The sequence below is a fragment of the Salvelinus fontinalis genome, chromosome 8 (genome assembly GCF_029448725.1).
Source record: "Salvelinus fontinalis isolate EN_2023a chromosome 8, ASM2944872v1, whole genome shotgun sequence".
In the NCBI taxonomy this organism is placed as follows: Eukaryota; Metazoa; Chordata; class Actinopteri; order Salmoniformes; family Salmonidae; genus Salvelinus; species Salvelinus fontinalis.
Window position 1 is genome coordinate 47,398,921 of NC_074672.1, and position 21,613 is coordinate 47,420,533.

Here is a 21,613-nt window from a genome sequence, read left to right on the forward strand (position 1 = left end):
CTCTCCTCTCTCTCCTGTCTCTACTCACTCTATGTAGTAAGCCTCTCCTCTCTCTCCTCTCCTCTCTCTCCCCTCTCTCTCCTCTCTCTCCTCTCTCTCCTGTCTCTACTCACTCTATGTAGTAAGCCTCTCCTCTCTCTCCTCTCTCTCTCCTGTCTCTACTCACTCTGTAGTACGCCTCTCCTCTCTCTCTCCTCTCTCATCTCTCCTCTCTCTCCTGTCTCTACTCACTCTATGTAGTAAGCCTCTCCTCTCTCTCTCCTCTCTCATCTCTCCTCTCCTCTCTCTCTCCTGTCTCTACTCACTCTATGTAGTACGCCTCTCCTCTCTCTCTCTCTCCTCTCTCTCATCTCTCTCTACTGTCTCTACTCACTCTATGTAGTAAGCCTCTCCTCTCTCTCTCTCTCTCCTCTCTCTCATGTCTCTCATGTCTCTACTCACTCTATGTAGTAAGCCTCTCCTCTCTCTCCCCTCTCTCTCCTCTCTCCTCTCTCTCCTCTCTCTCCTCTCTCTCCTCTCTCTCATCTCTACTCATCTCTACTCATCTCTACTCACTCTATGTAGTAAGCCTCTCCTCTCTCTCTCTCTCCTCTCTCTCTTCTCTCTCTCCTCTCTCTCCTCTCTCTCCTCTCTCTCCTCTCTCTCTACTGTCTCTACTCACTCTATGTAGTAAGCCTCTCCTCTCTCTCTCTCTCCTCTCTCTCTACTGTCTCTACTCACTCTATGTAGTAAGCCTCTCCTCTCTCTCCCCTCTCTCTCCTCTCTCTCTCTCTCCTCTCTCTCCTCTCTCTCTCATCTCTCATCTCTCCCTCTACTCACTCTATGTAGTAAGCCTCTCCTCTCTCTCCCCTCTCTCTCTCCATGTAGTAAGCCTCTCCTCTCTCTCTCCTCTCTCTCCTCTCTCTGTCTCTCTCTCTCTCTGTCTCTCTCTGTCTCTCTCTCCTCTCTCTCTCCTCTCTCTCCTCTCTCCCCTCTCTCTCCTCTCTCTCTCCCTCTACTCACTCTATGTAGTACGCCTCTCCTGAGTTACTGAAGGCCAGCTCCCAGTTCTCCAGTGTCACTCCGCCTCTTGTGGCGATGCCGCTCCCTCCGTTCTCCTCTCCGACGCCATCCCTGCCTTCCCACGATTGGCTAAGAGATTTGGCTGTGGGCAGGGCACTGCTGGCACCTACTGACCCCGCTGCCAAGACAACACACACACACACACACACACACACACACACACACACACACACACACACACACACACACACACACACACACACACACACACACAGTCTTGAAATATCCTTTTAACTCTGGCCACTGTAAGCTCCAATCAAGGGTCCGGATGTAAACAGATGTCTGTCTTAGTCAATATTTATCCCAAATTAGTGCACTACTTTTAACCAGAGCCCTATGGGTCCCAAATTACTGCACTACTTTTAACCAGAGCCCTATGGATCCCAACAGTGCCAACAGTAGTCCAGATAGGGTAGCCTAGTGGTTAGAGCGTAGGACTAGTAACCGAAAGGTTGCAAGATCGAATCCCCGAGCTGACAAGATACAAATCTGTCATTTTGCCCCTGAACAAGGCAGTTAACCCTCCGTTCCTAGGCCGTCATTGTAAATAAGAATTTAGGCAGACCATGTGAGACGGAGCTGAGTGACTTGGTCTATAGAGAGGAGAGGAGAGCTCCATCCTCATAGCAGTGATAGGAGAGATCATGTGAGGATATGACAGAGCTGAGTGACTTGGTCTATAGAGAGAAGAGGAGAGGAGAGGAGAGGTCCATCCTCATAGCAGTGATAGGAGAGACCATGTGAGGATATGACAGAGCTGAGTGACTTGGTGTATAGAGAGAAGAGGAGAGGTCCATCCTCATAGCAGTGATAGGAGAGACCAGGTGAGGATATGACAGAGCCGAGTGACTTGGTGTATAGAGAGAAGAGGAGAGTGGGACACCAGCAGTGATAGTTCGTGGTACAGATACTATCCACGCCACCTGGTAGGAACGACCTGCCAGATAAGATGCAAACCAGGAGTGTGCCGAGCATGAGACACCCAGCCCTGAGAGGGTGGAGAGGAGGATCTGATGGTTCACGGTGTCAAAGGAAGCGGATAGATCTAAGAGGATGAGAACTGAGGAGAGAGAGAATCAGCTTTGGCAGTACGGAGATCCTCCGTGACACAGAGAAGAGCAGTCTTGGTTGAGTGACCCGTCTTGAAGCCTGACTGGTTAGGGTCCAGAAGATGGTTCTGAGAGAGGTAACAAGAGAGTTGTTCAGAGACAGCACGCCGAAGTGTTTTGGAAATCAAAGAAAGGTCGTTTTTGATGTCAGTGGGCTCGAGTGTTGGTTTCTTGAGGAAGGGAGCGACTCTGGCCAACTTGAAGTCAGTAGGGACAGGGATGAGTTGATGAGGGAAGTGAGGAATGGGAGAAGGTCTCCAGAGATGGTCCGGAGAAGGGAGGAGAGGATGGGGTTGAGTGTGCAGGTTGTTGGGCAGCAGGACATCACTATTTGCAGGATTTCATCTGTAGAGAGAGGGGAGAAAGAGGTCAAGGCGTAGGGTAGTTCTGTGTGAGTGGGACCAGTGGGTTCAGTAGGCTGAGTGAATGAGGAGCGGATGTCATCAACCTTTTTCAAAGTGGTTGACAAAGTCGTCCGCAGAGATTGAGAGCGATAGAAAGCATCTTTAGCAGCAGATACAGTGGAAGAGGAGGGAGAGAGGAGGGAGAGAGGAGGGAGAGAGGAGGGAGAGAGGAGGGAGTGGAAGGTGGAGCCGGGCGGGAGGAAAGGGGACTGTGAGAGTCAAGGGAGGAGAGTAGGGTCAAAGACGCAGAATCAGGAGACAGGAGGGAGAAGGATTTAACAGAAAGAAGAGATGATAGGACAGAACAGGAGAGAGTAGTGGGAGAGAGAGAGCGGTGCATGACCATCTGGGTAGGGGCTGAGTGGCTAGGGTTGGAGGAGAGATGAAGAGACAAGGAAACAAAGTAGTGATCAGAGACCTGGAGGGCGGTTGCAGTGAGATTAGTAGGAGAACAGTCTCTAGTGAAGATGAAGTCAAGCATATTGCCTGGCAGTGGGACTGGGAAAGGGTGAGGTCAAAAGAGGAAAGGGGTCAGGAGGTTAAAGTCGCACAGTACGATGAGTCTTCATCGGGAAATAAGCTTATCAAGGTGTCAAGCTCGTTGAGGAACTCTCCAAGGACACCTGGTGGGAATATATATGACAACAATGTTAAGCTTGGGGAGAGGAGCGAACTGGGATAGAAAACACACACATACTTGTTACAGCTACAAAAGAGAGAAATGAGATCATCAGAAAATAGCTAAGATGCTCAAGTCTGATGATTGTTCTCAGTGTCTCATCTGTGATGGATGTCTCGATGTTCAGGCTAACAGACAGTTTATAGACAGCTGTGTGTGACTATACCTGACAGACCAGAGTCCTCCTCACTGTTCTCTCCCTCCTCCACAGCCTTCTCCAGGTTGCTAAGCGACTTGCTGCGCGTCCTGAAGTTCCGGAGCAAGTTCCGGTGTTCCTGGTACGTGATTGGTGGGCTCTCTGGGCCAATGTGGACTGGGCGGGGCGTCCCGTAGTAGTTACCTGATAGGAGGAGGAGGTACAGAGGAGGAACAATCAGTTAATCAATTAACACGAGAAATGCTGGGCATCAAGAGACTCCCCCTTCAAGCTAATGAGCAGTCATTCTGACTGAAATATTCTAACTGTGCAATTCATACAACATATAGGCCATAAAAAAAATAAAAATGGTTTTGTTATTGAAGGTCTTAGGTAACATTAGTATACAAAATAACAGTTTGTTACTGTAGGCTATATGTAAAAACAAAAAAAACAAGAATTCAAGTTTTCATTCAATTTTATTTGTTGAATGTCTTTGTTACAACTACGAAACGGAAAGCACATGTTGGAACGCCGTAACAAATTATTTTTATAACTACAAAATAAAATACCTCAACCACCCAAGACACACGGTCAAATTATGAAAACATCAGTAGCCTAAATATAATTATTAGCACCACGTATGCTTGACAGTAAAGTAATGCTCCCTATTTCTCAATGCATTTTAGCACAAAAGGTGGCTAAACGCTCGCGCAAAATCTAAAAGTTTGGTAAGCGGCTTTTACGTTCATTTACCCCCCACTCCACCACTGGCCACGAGTAATAAACACACACACTCTGACCTTTGAACTTGCCGCTCTCCAGCAGGGCTCCAGACTCTTCCAGAGAAAAGAACTCTTCTATGGAGACAAAGTTGTAGTCCACTCCTGATATCTCCTCGTGGCGAGGCTGCCTGGTCGTACCTGGAGATAGGAGGATAAGGGAAGGCTATAGCGTACACACACACACACACACACTAGTCAAGCAGAGACTTGTTTACAATGGGAAAATACCGTGTCCGGGTAAACAAGCCTCCATCTGGTATAAAAGTACCTTAGAAGAGATATCTTTGATTTCTGAAGCATACCTGAAACTCAACCAGCAGCAGTCAGAGGAAAGCATGTATAAATGGAAGAGATTAACTAAATAATTAAGAGTGTGAAAAGAGACAGGGACGTGTCATGTACCATTAAATCACCTCGGAAAGAGACAGGGACGTGTCACGTACCATTAAATCACCTCTGAAAGAGACAGGGACGTGTCATGTACCATTAAATCACCTCTGAAAGAGAGAGGGACGTGTCATGTACCATTAAATCACCTCTGAAAGAGAGAGGGACGTGTCATGTACCATTAAATCACCTCTGAAAGAGACAGGGACGTGTCATGTACCATTAAATCACCTCTGAAAGAGAGAGGGACGTGTCATGTACCATTAAATCACCTCTGAAAGAGAGAGGGACGTGTCATGTACCATTAAATCACATCTGAAAGAGACAGGGACGTGTCATGTACCATTAAATCACCTCTGAAAGAGACAGGGACGTGTCATGTACCATTAAATCACATCTGAAAGAGACAGGGACATGTCATGTACCATTAAATCACCTCTGAAAGAGACAGGGACGTGTCATGTACCATTAAATCACATCTGAAAGAGACAGGGACGTGTCATGTACCATTAAATCACCTCGGAAAGAGACAGGGACGTGTCACGTACCATTAAATCACCTCTGAAAGAGACAGGGACGTGTCATGTACCATTAAATCACCTCTGAAAGACAGGGACGTGTCATGTACCATTAAATCACCTCTGAAAGAGACAGGGACGTGTCATGTACCATTAAATCACCTCTGAAAGAGACAGGGACGTGTCACGTACCATTAAATCACCTCTGAAAGAGACAGGGACGTGTCACGTACCATTAAATCACCTCTGAAAGAGACAGGGACGTGTCACGTACCATTAAATCACCTCTGAAAGAGACAGGGACGTGTCATGTACCATTAAATCACCTCTGAAAGAGACAGGGACGTGTCATGTACCATTAAATCACCTCTGAAAGAGACAGGGACGTGTCATGTACCATTAAATCACCTCTGAAAGAGACAGGGACGTGTCATGTACCATTAAATCACATCTGAAAGAGACAGGGACGTGTCATGTACCATTAAATCACCTCGGAAAGAGACAGGGACGTGTCATGTACCATTAAATCACAGCTGAAACATATTTTTGGTTACGTGTGTTATTTCATGGTTTTGATGTCTTCACAATGACATGACACCTGCCCAGACCCAATGTCACCACACCTGCCCAGACCCAATGGCATCACACCTGCCCAGACCCAATGACATCACACCTGCCCAGACCCAATGACATGACACCTGCCCAGACCCAATGACATGACACCAGCTCAGACTCAATGACATCACACCTGCCCAGACCCAATGACATCACACCTGCCCAGACCCAATGACATCACACCTGCCCAGACCCAATGACATCACACCTTCCCAGACCCAATGACATCACACCTGCCCAGAACCAATGACATCACACCTGCCCAGACCCAGTGACATCACACCTGCCCAGACCCAATGACATCACACCTGCCCAGAACCAATGACATCACACCTGCCCAGACCCAATGACATCACACCTGCCCAGACCCAATGACATCACACCTGCCCAGACCCAATGACATCACACCTGCCCAGAACCAATGACATCACACCTGCCCAGACCCAATGACATCACACCTGCCCAGACCCAATGACATCACACCTGCCCAGACCCAATGACATCACACCTGCCTAGAACCAATGACATCACACCTGCCCAGACCCAATGACATTACACCTGCCCAGACCCAATGACATCACACCTGCCCAGACCCAAAGACATCACACCTGCCCAGACCCAATGACATCACACCTGCCCAGACCCACATGTGTAAAAAGAGAGTGTAACGATGTTCGCTGAGAGTCGGGAAGCAAAGTTCAGGGAGTGAATACATTTAATAAATAAATGAACAAAACAAGAAACACAAACAGCGCACCGACATGAAACAGGAACACTGACTACTGGGGATGAAACCAAAGGGAGTGACAGATAAAGGGCAGGTAATCAAGGAGGTGATGGAGTCCAGGTGAGTGTCATTATGCGCGTAACGATGGTGACAGGTGTGAGCCTTAACGAGCAGCCTGGTGACCTAGAGGCCGGAGAGGGATCACAAGTGACAGAGAGGGACAAGTCGTCAAGTCATCCCAGTGGGTTTTTATGTGTTTATCCTTCTCTCTAGTTTGGGTTCTAGGCTTCCTGGTTCTGACCTGTTGTTGCCTTCTCTGACCCTGAGCCTTCCCCTGATCCTGAGCTTCCCCTGACCCTGAGCCTGCCCTGACCCTGAGTCTGCCCTGACCCTGAGCGTCCCCTGACCCTGAGCCTCCCCTGACCCTGCCCTGACCCTGCCCTCCCCTGACCCTGCACTGACCCGAGCCTGCCCTGACCCTGCCCTGACCCTGACCCTGCCTCTGAGCCTGCCCTAACCCTGAGCTTTCCCTGACCCTGAGCCTCCCCTGACCCTGACCCTGAGCCTCCAATGACCCTGCCCTGACCCTGCCCTGACCCTGCCCTGACCCTGAGCCTGCCCTGACCCTGACCCTGCCCTGACCCTGACCCTGCCCTGACCCTGCCCTGACCCTGCCCTGACCCTGCCCAGACCCTGAGCCTGACCTGCCCTGACCCTGCCCAGACCCTGCCCTGACCCTGCCCAGACCCTGACCCTGCCCTGCCCTGACCCTGAGCCTGACCCTGCCCAGACCCTGCCCTGACCCTGAGCCTGACCCTGCCCAGACCCTGCCCAGACCCTGCCCTGACCTTGACCCGCCCCTGACCCTGCCCTGACCCTACCCTGACCTGCGCCTGCCCTGCCCTAACCCTGCCCTGACCCTGAGCCTGACCCTGCTCAGACCCTGAGCCTGACCCTGACCTGCCCTGACCCTGCCCAGACCCTGCCCTGACCCTGACCCTGCCCTGAGCCTGCCCAGACCCTGCCCTGACCCTGCCCCTGACCCTGAGCCTGCCCTGACCCTGCCCTGCCCCTGCCCCTGCCCCTGCCCCTGCCCTGACCCTGAGCCTGACCCTGCCCAGACCCTGCCCAGACCCTGCCCTGACCCTGACCCTGCCCAGACCCTGCCCTGAGCCTGCCCTGCCCCTGAGCCTGTCCCTGACCCTGCCCCTGACCCGACCCTGAGCCTCCCCTGAGCCTCCCCTGACCCTGAGCCTCCCCAGACCCTGAGCCTCCCCTGACCCTGCCCAGACCCTGAGTCTGCCTTGACCCTTATAGGGATTGCTGATCTCTGCCTGTCCTGGACCTGCCTTGTATATATTACGTCTCTGAGACTGGAACCATCTGCCTCCTGTGTCGTTATAGGGGATGTGTATGCACATCTTTAATATAGACCCATTGTTTCTCCTTAGTGCATTTAACTATATGTCACAATTAAAAGCCTTGGGTAGCAAGTTGATACAATTCCAGGTCTGGAAGGTTAAAACCACCCTCAGACTCAGGAAGGTTAAAACCACCCTCAGACTCAGGAAGGTTAAAACCAGCCTCAGACTCAGGAAGGTTTAAAACCGCCCTCAGACTCAGGAAGGTTAAAACCAGCCTCAGACTCAGGAAGGTTTAAAACCACCCTCAGACTCAGGAAGGTTAAAACCACCCTTTAGACTCAGGAAGGTTAAAACCACCCTCAGACTTCGGAAGGTTAAAACCACCCTCAGACTCAGGAAGGTTAAAACCACCCTCAGACTCAGGAAGATTAAAACCACCCTTTAGACTCAGGAAGGTTAAAACCACCCTCAGACTCAGGAAGGTTAAAACCACCCTCAGACTCATGAAGGTTAATACCACCCTCAGACTCAGGAAGGTTAATACCACCCTCAGACTTCGGAAGGTTAAAACCACCCTCAGACTTCGGAAGTTTAAAACCACCCTCAGACTTCGGAAGGTTAAAACCACCCTCAGACTCAGGAAGGTTAACACCACCCTCAGACTCAGGAAGGTTAAAACTACCCTCAGACTCAGGAAGGTTAACACCACCCTCAGACTCAGGAAGGTTAAAACCACCCTCAGACTCAGGAAGGTTAAAACCACCCTTTAGACTCAGGAAGGTTAAAACCACCCTCAGACTCCGGAAGGTTAAAACCACCCTCAGACTCAGGAAGGTTAAAACCACCCTCAGACCCAGGAAGGTTAAAACCACCCTCAGACTCAGGAAGGTTAAAACCACCCTCAGACCCAGGAAGGTTAATACCACCCTCAGACTCAGACTCAGGAAGATTAAAACCACCCTCAGACTCAGGAAGGTTAAAATCACCCTCAGACTCAGGAAGGTTAAAACCACCCTCTGACTCAGGAAGGTTAAAATCACCCTCAGACTCAGGAAGGTTAAAATCACCCTCAGACTTCGGAAGGTTAAAACCACCCTCAGACTTAGGAAGGTTAAAACCACCCTCAGACTCAGGAAGGTTAAACCACCCTCAGACTCAGGAAGGTTAAAACCACCCTCAGACTCAGGAAGGTTAAAACCACCCTCAGACTCAGGAAGGTTAAAACCACCCTTTAGACTCAGGAAGGTTAAATCCACCCTTTAGACTCAGGAAGGTTAACACCACCCTCAGACTCAGGAAGGTTAACAGCACCCTCAGACTCAGGAAGGTTTAAACCACCCTCAGACCCAGGAAGGTTTAAACCACCCTCAGACTCAGGAAGGTTTAAAACCACCCTCCGACTCAGGAAGGTTAAAACCACCCTCAGACTCAGGAAGGTTAAAACCACCCTTTAGACTCAGGAAGGTTTAAACCACCCTCAGACTCAGGAAGGTTTAAACCACCCTCAGACTCAGGAAGGTTAAAACCACCCTCCGACTCAGGAAGGTTAAAACCACCCTCAGACTCAGGAAGGTTAAAACCAGCCTCAGACTCAGGAAGGTTAAAACCACCCTCAGACTCAGGAAGATGTCAAACTTTCCCTTATAAATCTATGAGTTTTATTTTCCCATATAAAGCCTGTTATGACCGAGTATATATTATTTAAAGAATGTCTTAGGATAATTGGTATTACTGAAAATAAATACAAAAACTTTGGCAGCCATGGAATTCTAGAGGTGTATTCTACCTGTAAGATTTATGGAACGATTAGTCCATTGAATTAGATCTGCTTTCACGTTGTTGAGTAATGGGATAAAGTTATCTTTATATATTTGTTTCTTGTTGTTACTTATTAAACATACTAAGTATTTCATATGTTTTTGTTGTAAACTAAAAGGATTGCTGTAGATCATTTAGTTATTAGTTATTATTTTTCCTATTGCCATTATTACATTGCTTTCCATGTTAGTTTTTAGAGTATTCCGAAAATATTTAATTTTTAAAACCACCCTTTAGACTCAGGAAGGTTAAAACTACCCTCAGACTCAGGAAGGTTAACACCACCCTCAGACTCAGGAAGGTTAACACCACCCTCAGACTCAGGAAGGTTAAAACCACCCTCAGACTCAGGAAGGTTAAAACCACCCTTTAGATTCAGGAAGGTTAAATCCACCCTTTAGACTCAGGAAGGTTAAAACCACCCTTTAGACTCAGTAAGGTTAAAACCACCCTCAGACTCAGGAAGGTTAACACCACCCTCAGACTCAGGAAGGTTAACACCACCCTCAGACTCAGGAAGGTTAACACCACCCTCAGACTCAGGAAGGTTAACACCACCCTCAGACTCAGGAAGGTTAACACCACCCTCAGACTCAGGAAGGTTTAAACCACCCTCAGACCCAGGAAGGTTAAAACCACCCTCAGACTCAGGAAGGTTAAAACCACCCTCAGACTCAGGAAGGTTAAAACCACCCTCAGACTCAGGAAGGTTAAAACCACCCTTTAGACTCAGGAAGGTTAAAACCACCCTTTAGACTCAGGAAGGTTAAAACTACCCTCAGACTCAGGAAGGTTAACACCACCCTCAGACTCAGGAAGGTTAAAACCACCCTCAGACTCAGGAAGGTTAATACCACCCTCAGACTTCGGAAGGTTAAAACCACCCTCAGACTTCGGAAGTTTAAAACCACCCTCAGACTTCGGAAGGTTAAAACCACCCTCAGACTCAAGAAGGTTAAAACCACCCTTTAGATTCAGGAAGGTTAAATCCACCCTTTAGACTCAGGAAGGTTAAAACCACCCTTTAGACTCAGGAAGGTTAAAACCACCCTCAGACTCAGGAAGGTTAACACCACCCTCAGACTCAGGAAGGTTAAAACTACCCTCAGACTCAGGAAGGTTAACACCACCCTCAGACTCAGGAAGGTTAAAACCACCCTTTAGACTCAGGAAGGTTAAAACCACCCTCAGACTCCGGAAGGTTAAAACCACCCTCAGACTCAGGAAGGTTAAAACCACCCTCAGACCCAGGAAGGTTAAAACCACCCTCAGACTCAGGAAGGTTAAAACCACCCTCAGACCCAGGAAGGTTAATACCACCCTCAGACTCAGGAAGATTAAAACCACCCTCAGACTCAGGAAGGTTAAAATCACCCTCAGACTCAGGAAGGTTAAAACCACCCTCTGACTCAGGAAGGTTAAAATCACCCTCAGACTCAGGAAGGTTAAAATCACCCTCAGACTTCGGAAGGTTAAAACCACCCTCAGACTTAGGAAGGTTAAAACCACCCTCAGACTCAGGAAGGTTAAACCACCCTCAGACTCAGGAAGGTTAAAACACCCTCAGACTCAGGAAGGTTAAAACCACCCTCAGACTCAGGAAGGTTAAAACCACCCTCAGACTCAGGAAGGTTAAAACCACCCTTTAGACTCAGGAAGGTTAAATCCACCCTTTAGACTCAGGAAGGTTAACACCACCCTCAGACTCAGGAAGGTTAACACCACCCTCAGACTCAGGAAGGTTTAAACCACCCTCAGACCCAGGAAGGTTTAAACCACCCTCAGACTCAGGAAGGTTTAAAACCACCCTCCGACTCAGGAAGGTTAAAACCACCCTCAGACTCAGGAAGGTTAAAACCACCCTTTAGACTCAGGAAGGTTTAAACCACCCTCAGACTCAGGAAGGTTTAAACCACCCTCAGACTCAGGAAGGTTAAAACCACCCTCCGACTCAGGAAGGTTAAAACCACCCTCAGACTCAGGAAGGTTAAAACCAGCCTCAGACTCAGGAAGGTTAAAACCACCCTCAGACTCAGGAAGATGTCAAACTTTCCCTTATAAATCTATGAGTTTTATTTTCCCATATAAAGCCTGTTATGACCGAGTATATATTATTTAAAGAATGTCTTAGGATAATTGGTATTACTGAAAATAAATACAAAAACTTTGGCAGCCATGGAATTCTAGAGGTGTATTCTACCTGTAAGATTTATGGAACGATTAGTCCATTGAATTAGATCTGCTTTCACGTTGTTGAGTAATGGGATAAAGTTATCTTTATATATTTGTTTCTTGTTGTTACTTATTAAACATACTAAGTATTTCATATTTTTTTGTTGTAAACTAAAAGGATTGCTGTAGATCATTTAGTTATTAGTTATTATTTTTCCTATTGCCATTATTACATTGCTTTCCATGTTAGTTTTTAGAGTATTCCGAAAATATTTAATTTTTAAAACCACCCTTTAGACTCAGGAAGGTTAAAACTACCCTCAGACTCAGGAAGGTTAACACCACCCTCAGACTCAGGAAGGTTAACACCACCCTCAGACTCAGGAAGGTTAAAACCACCCTCAGACTCAGGAAGGTTAAAACCACCCTTTAGATTCAGGAAGGTTAAATCCACCCTTTAGACTCAGGAAGGTTAAAACCACCCTTTAGACTCAGTAAGGTTAAAACCACCCTCAGACTCAGGAAGGTTAACACCACCCTCAGACTCAGGAAGGTTAACACCACCCTCAGACTCAGGAAGGTTAACACCACCCTCAGACTCAGGAAGGTTAACACCACCCTCAGACTCAGGAAGGTTAAAACCACCCTTTAGACTCAGGAAGGTTAAAACCACCCTCAGACTTCGGAAGGTTAAAACCACCCTCAGACTCAGGAAGGTTAAAACCACCCTCAGACTCAGGAAGATTAAAACCACCCTTTAGACTCAGGAAGGTTAAAACCACCCTCAGACTCAGGAAGGTTAAAACCACCCTCAGACTCATGAAGGTTAATACCACCCTCAGACTCAGGAAGGTTAATACCACCCTCAGACTTCGGAAGGTTAAAACCACCCTCAGACTTCGGAAGTTTAAAACCACCCTCAGACTTCGGAAGGTTAAAACCACCCTCAGACTCAGGAAGGTTAACACCACCCTCAGACTCAGGAAGGTTAAAACTACCCTCAGACTCAGGAAGGTTAACACCACCCTCAGACTCAGGAAGGTTAAAACCACCCTCAGACTCAGGAAGGTTAAAACCACCCTTTAGACTCAGGAAGGTTAAAACCACCCTCAGACTCCGGAAGGTTAAAACCACCCTCAGACTCAGGAAGGTTAAAACCACCCTCAGACCCAGGAAGGTTAAAACCACCCTCAGACTCAGGAAGGTTAAAACCACCCTCAGACCCAGGAAGGTTAATACCACCCTCAGACTCAGACTCAGGAAGATTAAAACCACCCTCAGACTCAGGAAGGTTAAAATCACCCTCAGACTCAGGAAGGTTAAAACCACCCTCTGACTCAGGAAGGTTAAAATCACCCTCAGACTCAGGAAGGTTAAAATCACCCTCAGACTTCGGAAGGTTAAAACCACCCTCAGACTTAGGAAGGTTAAAACCACCCTCAGACTCAGGAAGGTTAAACCACCCTCAGACTCAGGAAGGTTAAAACCACCCTCAGACTCAGGAAGGTTAAAACCACCCTCAGACTCAGGAAGGTTAAAACCACCCTTTAGACTCAGGAAGGTTAAATCCACCCTTTAGACTCAGGAAGGTTAACACCACCCTCAGACTCAGGAAGGTTAACAGCACCCTCAGACTCAGGAAGGTTTAAACCACCCTCAGACCCAGGAAGGTTTAAACCACCCTCAGACTCAGGAAGGTTTAAAACCACCCTCCGACTCAGGAAGGTTAAAACCACCCTCAGACTCAGGAAGGTTAAAACCACCCTTTAGACTCAGGAAGGTTTAAACCACCCTCAGACTCAGGAAGGTTTAAACCACCCTCAGACTCAGGAAGGTTAAAACCACCCTCCGACTCAGGAAGGTTAAAACCACCCTCAGACTCAGGAAGGTTAAAACCAGCCTCAGACTCAGGAAGGTTAAAACCACCCTCAGACTCAGGAAGATGTCAAACTTTCCCTTATAAATCTATGAGTTTTATTTTCCCATATAAAGCCTGTTATGACCGAGTATATATTATTTAAAGAATGTCTTAGGATAATTGGTATTACTGAAAATAAATACAAAAACTTTGGCAGCCATGGAATTCTAGAGGTGTATTCTACCTGTAAGATTTATGGAACGATTAGTCCATTGAATTAGATCTGCTTTCACGTTGTTGAGTAATGGGATAAAGTTATCTTTATATATTTGTTTCTTGTTGTTACTTATTAAACATACTAAGTATTTCATATGTTTTTGTTGTAAACTAAAAGGATTGCTGTAGATCATTTAGTTATTAGTTATTATTTTTCCTATTGCCATTATTACATTGCTTTCCATGTTAGTTTTTAGAGTATTCCGAAAATATTTAATTTTTAAAACCACCCTTTAGACTCAGGAAGGTTAAAACTACCCTCAGACTCAGGAAGGTTAACACCACCCTCAGACTCAGGAAGGTTAACACCACCCTCAGACTCAGGAAGGTTAAAACCACCCTCAGACTCAGGAAGGTTAAAACCACCCTTTAGATTCAGGAAGGTTAAATCCACCCTTTAGACTCAGGAAGGTTAAAACCACCCTTTAGACTCAGTAAGGTTAAAACCACCCTCAGACTCAGGAAGGTTAACACCACCCTCAGACTCAGGAAGGTTAACACCACCCTCAGACTCAGGAAGGTTAACACCACCCTCAGACTCAGGAAGGTTAACACCACCCTCAGACTCAGGAAGGTTAACACCACCCTCAGACTCAGGAAGGTTTAAACCACCCTCAGACCCAGGAAGGTTAAAACCACCCTCAGACTCAGGAAGGTTAAAACCACCCTCAGACTCAGGAAGGTTAAAACCACCCTCAGACTCAGGAAGGTTAAAACCACCCTTTAGACTCAGGAAGGTTAAAACCACCCTTTAGACTCAGGAAGGTTAAAACTACCCTCAGACTCAGGAAGGTTAACACCACCCTCAGACTCAGGAAGGTTAAAACCACCCTCAGACTCAGGAAGGTTAATACCACCCTCAGACTTCGGAAGGTTAAAACCACCCTCAGACTTCGGAAGTTTAAAACCACCCTCAGACTTCGGAAGGTTAAAACCACCCTCAGACTCAAGAAGGTTAAAACCACCCTTTAGATTCAGGAAGGTTAAATCCACCCTTTAGACTCAGGAAGGTTAAAACCACCCTTTAGACTCAGGAAGGTTAAAACCACCCTCAGACTCAGGAAGGTTAACACCACCCTCAGACTCAGGAAGGTTAAAACTACCCTCAGACTCAGGAAGGTTAACACCACCCTCAGACTCAGGAAGGTTAAAACCACCCTTTAGACTCAGGAAGGTTAAAACCACCCTCAGACTCCGGAAGGTTAAAACCACCCTCAGACTCAGGAAGGTTAAAACCACCCTCAGACCCAGGAAGGTTAAAACCACCCTCAGACTCAGGAAGGTTAAAACCACCCTCAGACCCAGGAAGGTTAATACCACCCTCAGACTCAGGAAGATTAAAACCACCCTCAGACTCAGGAAGGTTAAAATCACCCTCAGACTCAGGAAGGTTAAAACCACCCTCTGACTCAGGAAGGTTAAAATCACCCTCAGACTCAGGAAGGTTAAAATCACCCTCAGACTTCGGAAGGTTAAAACCACCCTCAGACTTAGGAAGGTTAAAACCACCCTCAGACTCAGGAAGGTTAAACCACCCTCAGACTCAGGAAGGTTAAAACACCCTCAGACTCAGGAAGGTTAAAACCACCCTCAGACTCAGGAAGGTTAAAACCACCCTCAGACTCAGGAAGGTTAAAACCACCCTTTAGACTCAGGAAGGTTAAATCCACCCTTTAGACTCAGGAAGGTTAACACCACCCTCAGACTCAGGAAGGTTAACACCACCCTCAGACTCAGGAAGGTTTAAACCACCCTCAGACCCAGGAAGGTTTAAACCACCCTCAGACTCAGGAAGGTTTAAAACCACCCTCCGACTCAGGAAGGTTAAAACCACCCTCAGACTCAGGAAGGTTAAAACCACCCTTTAGACTCAGGAAGGTTTAAACCACCCTCAGACTCAGGAAGGTTTAAACCACCCTCAGACTCAGGAAGGTTAAAACCACCCTCCGACTCAGGAAGGTTAAAACCACCCTCAGACTCAGGAAGGTTAAAACCAGCCTCAGACTCAGGAAGGTTAAAACCACCCTCAGACTCAGGAAGATGTCAAACTTTCCCTTATAAATCTATGAGTTTTATTTTCCCATATAAAGCCTGTTATGACCGAGTATATATTATTTAAAGAATGTCTTAGGATAATTGGTATTACTGAAAATAAATACAAAAACTTTGGCAGCCATGGAATTCTAGAGGTGTATTCTACCTGTAAGATTTATGGAACGATTAGTCCATTGAATTAGATCTGCTTTCACGTTGTTGAGTAATGGGATAAAGTTATCTTTATATATTTGTTTCTTGTTGTTACTTATTAAACATACTAAGTATTTCATATTTTTTTGTTGTAAACTAAAAGGATTGCTGTAGATCATTTAGTTATTAGTTATTATTTTTCCTATTGCCATTATTACATTGCTTTCCATGTTAGTTTTTAGAGTATTCCGAAAATATTTAATTTTTAAAACCACCCTTTAGACTCAGGAAGGTTAAAACTACCCTCAGACTCAGGAAGGTTAACACCACCCTCAGACTCAGGAAGGTTAACACCACCCTCAGACTCAGGAAGGTTAAAACCACCCTCAGACTCAGGAAGGTTAAAACCACCCTTTAGATTCAGGAAGGTTAAATCCACCCTTTAGACTCAGGAAGGTTAAAACCACCCTTTAGACTCAGTAAGGTTAAAACCACCCTCAGACTCAGGAAGGTTAACACCACCCTCAGACTCAGGAAGGTTAACACCACCCTCAGACTCAGGAAGGTTAACACCACCCTCAGACTCAGGAAGGTTAACACCACCCTCAGACTCAGGAAGGTGAACACCACCCTCAGACTCAGGAAGGTTAACACCACCCTCAGACTCAGGAAGGTTTAAACCACCCTCAGACCCAGGAAGGTTAAAACCACCCTCAGACTCAGGAAGGTTAAAACCACCCTCAGACTCAGGAAGGTTAAAACCACCCTCAGACTCAGGAAGGTTAAAACCACCCTTTAGACTCAGGAAGGTTAAAACCACCCTTTAGACTCAGGAAGGTTAAAACTACCCTCAGACTCAGGAAGGTTAACACCACCCTCAGACTCAGGAAGGTTAAAACCACCCTCAGACTCAGGAAGGTTAAAACCACCCTCAGACTCAGGAAGGTTAATACCACCCTCAGACTTCGGAAGGTTAAAACCACCCTCAGACTTCGGAAGTTTAAAACCACCCTCAGACTTCGGAAGGTTAAAACCACCCTCAGACTCAAGAAGGTTAAAACCACCCTTTAGATTCAGGAAGGTTAAATCCACCCTTTAGACTCAGGAAGGTTAAAACCACCCTTTAGACTCAGGAAGGTTAAAACCACCCTCAGACTCAGGAAGGTTAACACCACCCTCAGACTCAGGAAGGTTAAAACTACCCTCAGACTCAGGAAGGTTAACACCACCCTCAGACTCAGGAAGGTTAAAACCACCCTCAGACTCAGGAAGGTTAAAACCACCCTTTAGACTCAGGAAGGTTAAAACCACCCTCAGACTCCGGAAGGTTAAAACCACCCTCAGACTCAGGAAGGTTAAAACCACCCTCAGACCCAGGAAGGTTAAAACCACCCTCAGACTCAGGAAGGTTAAAACCACCCTCAGACCCAGGAAGGTTAATACCACCCTCAGACTCAGGAAGATTAAAACCACCCTCAGACTCAGGAAGGTTAAAATCACCCTCAGACTCAGGAAGGTTAAAACCACCCTCTGACTCAGGAAGGTTAAAATCACCCTCAGACTCAGGAAGGTTAAAATCACCCTCAGACTCAGGAAGGTTAAAATCACCCTCAGATTTCGGAAGGTTAAAACCACCCTCAGACTTAGGAAGGTTAAAACCACCCTCAGACTCAGGAAGGTTAAACCACCCTCAGACTCAGGAAGGTTAAAACACCCTCAGACTCAGGAAGGTTAAAACCACCCTCAGACTCAGGAAGGTTAAAACCACCCTCAGACTCAGGAAGGTTAAAACCACCCTTTAGACTCAGGAAGGTTAAATCCACCCTTTAGACTCAGGAAGGTTAACACCACCCTCAGACTCAGGAAGGTTTAAACCACCCTCAGACCCAGGAAGGTTTAAACCACCCTCAGACTCAGGAAGGTTTAAAACCACCCTCCGACTCAGGAAGGTTAAAACCACCCTCAGACTCAGGAAGGTTAAAACCACCCTTTAGACTCAGGAAGGTTAAAACCACCCTCAGACTCAGGAAGATGTCAAACTTTCCCTTATAAATCTATGAGTTTTATTTTCCCATATAAAGCCTGTTATGACCGAGTATATATTATTTAAAGAATGTCTTAGGATAATTGGTATTACTGAAAATAAAAACAAAAACTTTGGCAGCCATGGAATTCTAGAGGTGTATTCTACCTGTAAGATTTATGGAATGATTAGTCCATTGAATTAGATCTGCTTTCACGTTGTTGAGTAATGGGATAAAGTTATCTTTATATATTTGTTTCTTGTTGTTACTTATTACACATACTAAGTATTTCATATTTTTTTGTTGTAAACTAAAAGGATTGCTGTAGATCATTTAGTTATTAGTTATTATTTTTCCTATTGCCATTATTACATTGCTTTCCATGTTAGTTTTTAGAGTATTCCGAAAATATTTAATTTTTAAAACCACCCTTTAGACTCAGGAAGGTTAAAACTACCCTCAGACTCAGGAAGGTTAACACCACCCTCAGACTCAGGAAGGTTAACACCACCCTCAGACTCAGGAAGGTTAAAACCACCCTCAGACTCAGGAAGGTTAAAACCACCCTTTAGATTCAGGAAGGTTAAATCCACCCTTTAGACTCAGGAAGGTTAAAACCACCCTTTAGACTCAGTAAGGTTAACACCACCCTCAGACTCAGGAAGGTTAACACCACCCTCAGACTCAGGAAGGTTAACACCACCCTCAGACTCAGGAAGGTTAACACCACCCTCAGACTCAGGAAGGTTAACACCACCCTCAGACTCAGGAAGGTTAACACCACCCTCAGACTCAGGAAGGTTTAAACCACCCTCAGACCCAGGAAGGTTAAAACCACCCTCAGACTCAGGAAGGTTAAAACCACCCTCAGACTCAGGAAGGTTAAAACCACCCTCAGACTCAGGAAGGTTAAAACCACCCTCAGACTCAGGAAGGTTAAAACCACCCTTTAGACTCAGGAAGGTTAAAACCACCCTCAGACTCAGGAAGGTTAAAACCACCCTCAGACTCAGGAAGGTTAAAACCACCCTTTAGACTCAGGAAGGTTAAAACCACCCTTTAGACTCAGGAAGGTTAAAACTACCCTCAGACTCAGGAAGGTTAACACCACCCTCAGACTCAGGAAGGTTAAAACCACCCTCAGACTCAGGAAGGTTAAAACCACCCTCAGACTCAGGAAGGTTAATACCACCCTCAGACTTCGGAAGGTTAAAACCACCCTCAGACTTCGGAAGTTTAAAACCACCCTCAGACTTCGGAAGGTTAAAACCACCCTCAGACTCAAGAAGGTTAAAACCACCCTTTAGATTCAGGAAGGTTAAATCCACCCTTTAGACTCAGGAAGGTTAAAACCACCCTTTAGACTCAGGAAGGTTAAAACCACCCTCAGACTCAGGAAGGTTAACACCACCCTCAGACTCAGGAAGGTTAAAACTACCCTCAGACTCAGGAAGGTTAACACCACCCTCAGACTCAGGAAGGTTAAAACCACCCTCAGACTCAGGAAGGTTAAAACCACCCTTTAGACTCAGGAAGGTTAAAACCACCCTCAGACTCCGGAAGGTTAAAACCACCCTCAGACTCAGGAAGGTTAAAACCACCCTCAGACCCAGGAAGGTTAAAACCACCCTCAGACTCAGGAAGGTTAAAACCACCCTCAGACCCAGGAAGGTTAATACCACCCTCAGACTCAGACTCAGGAAGATTAAAACCACCCTCAGACTCAGGAAGGTTAAAATCACCCTCAGACTCAGGAAGGTTAAAACCACCCTCTGACTCAGGAAGGTTAAAATCACCCTCAGACTCAGGAAGGTTAAAATCACCCTCAGACTCAGGAAGGTTAAAATCACCCTCAGATTTCGGAAGGTTAAAACCACCCTCAGACTTAGGAAGGTTAAAACCACCCTCAGACTCAGGAAGGTTAAACCACCCTCAGACTCAGGAAGGTTAAAACACCCTCAGACTCAGGAAGGTTAAAACCACCCTCAGACTCAGGAAGGTTAAAACCACCCTCAGACTCAGGAAGGTTAAAACCACCCTTTAGACTCAGGAAGGTTAAATCCACCCTTTAGACTCAGGAAGGTTAACACCACCCTCAGACTCAGGAAGGTTAACACCACCCTCAGACTCAGGAAGGTTTAAACCACCCTCAGACCCAGGAAGGTTTAAACCACCCTCAGACTCAGGAAGGTTTAAAACCACCCTCCGACTCAGGAAGGTTAAAACCACCCTCAGACTCAGGAAGGTTAAAACCACCCTTTAGACTCAGGAAGGTTAAAACCACCCTCAGACTCAGGAAGATGTCAAACTTTCCCTTATAAATCTATGAGTTTTATTTTCCCATATAAAGCCTGTTATGACCGAGTATATATTATTTAAAGAATGTCTTAGGATAATTGGTATTACTGAAAATAAAAACAAAAACTTTGGCAGCCATGGAATTCTAGAGGTGTATTCTACCTGTAAGATTTATGGAATGATTAGTCCATTGAATTAGATCTGCTTTCACGTTGTTGAGTAATGGGATAAAGTTATCTTTATATATTTGTTTCTTGTTGTTACTTATTACACATACTAAGTATTTCATATTTTTTTGTTGTAAACTAAAAGGATTGCTGTAGATCATTTAGTTATTAGTTATTATTTTTCCTATTGCCATTATTACATTGCTTTCCATGTTAGTTTTTAGAGTATTCCGAAAATATTTAATTTTTAAAACCACCCTTTAGACTCAGGAAGGTTAAAACTACCCTCAGACTCAGGAAGGTTAACACCACCCTCAGACTCAGGAAGGTTAACACCACCCTCAGACTCAGGAAGGTTAAAACCACCCTCAGACTCAGGAAGGTTAAAACCACCCTTTAGATTCAGGAAGGTTAAATCCACCCTTTAGACTCAGGAAGGTTAAAACCACCCTTTAGACTCAGTAAGGTTAACACCACCCTCAGACTCAGGAAGGTTAACACCACCCTCAGACTCAGGAAGGTTAACACCACCCTCAGACTCAGGAAGGTTAACACCACCCTCAGACTCAGGAAGGTTAACACCACCCTCAGACTCAGGAAGGTTAACACCACCCTCAGACTCAGGAAGGTTTAAACCACCCTCAGACCCAGGAAGGTTAAAACCACCCTCAGACTCAGGAAGGTTAAAACCACCCTCAGACTCAGGAAGGTTAAAACCACCCTCAGACTCAGGAAGGTTAAAACCACCCTCAGACTCAGGAAGGTTAAAACCACCCTCAGACTCAGGAAGGTTAAAACCACCCTTTAGACTCAGGAAGGTTAAAACCACCCTTTAGACTCAGGAAGGTTAAAACTACCCTCAGACTCAGGAAGGTTAACACCACCCTCAGACTCAGGAAGGTTAAAACCACCCTCAGACTCAGGAAGGTTAAAACCACCCTTTAGACTCAGGAAGGTTAAAACTACCCTCAGACTCAGGAAGGTTAACACCACCCTCAGACTCAGGAAGGTTAAAACCACCCTCAGA

The 21,613-nt window shown here is 46.2% G+C and overlaps 1 protein-coding gene across 1 annotated transcript in view; it reads right to left on the bottom strand.

Annotated features, from left to right (window-relative positions):
• The window catches only part of magixa (MAGI family member, X-linked a), a 147,556-nt gene that overhangs the window by 67,285 nt on the left and 58,658 nt on the right, over positions 1-21,613 (bottom strand). The window contains exons 4-6 of the mRNA XM_055932723.1: positions 4,194-4,313; positions 3,421-3,594; positions 1,003-1,180 (exon numbers count right to left, since the gene is read on the bottom strand). Of these exons, the coding sequence (XP_055788698.1) occupies positions 1,003-1,180; positions 3,421-3,594; positions 4,194-4,313 (472 nt within the window). The remainder of the gene's footprint in view (positions 1-1,002; positions 1,181-3,420; positions 3,595-4,193; positions 4,314-21,613) is intronic.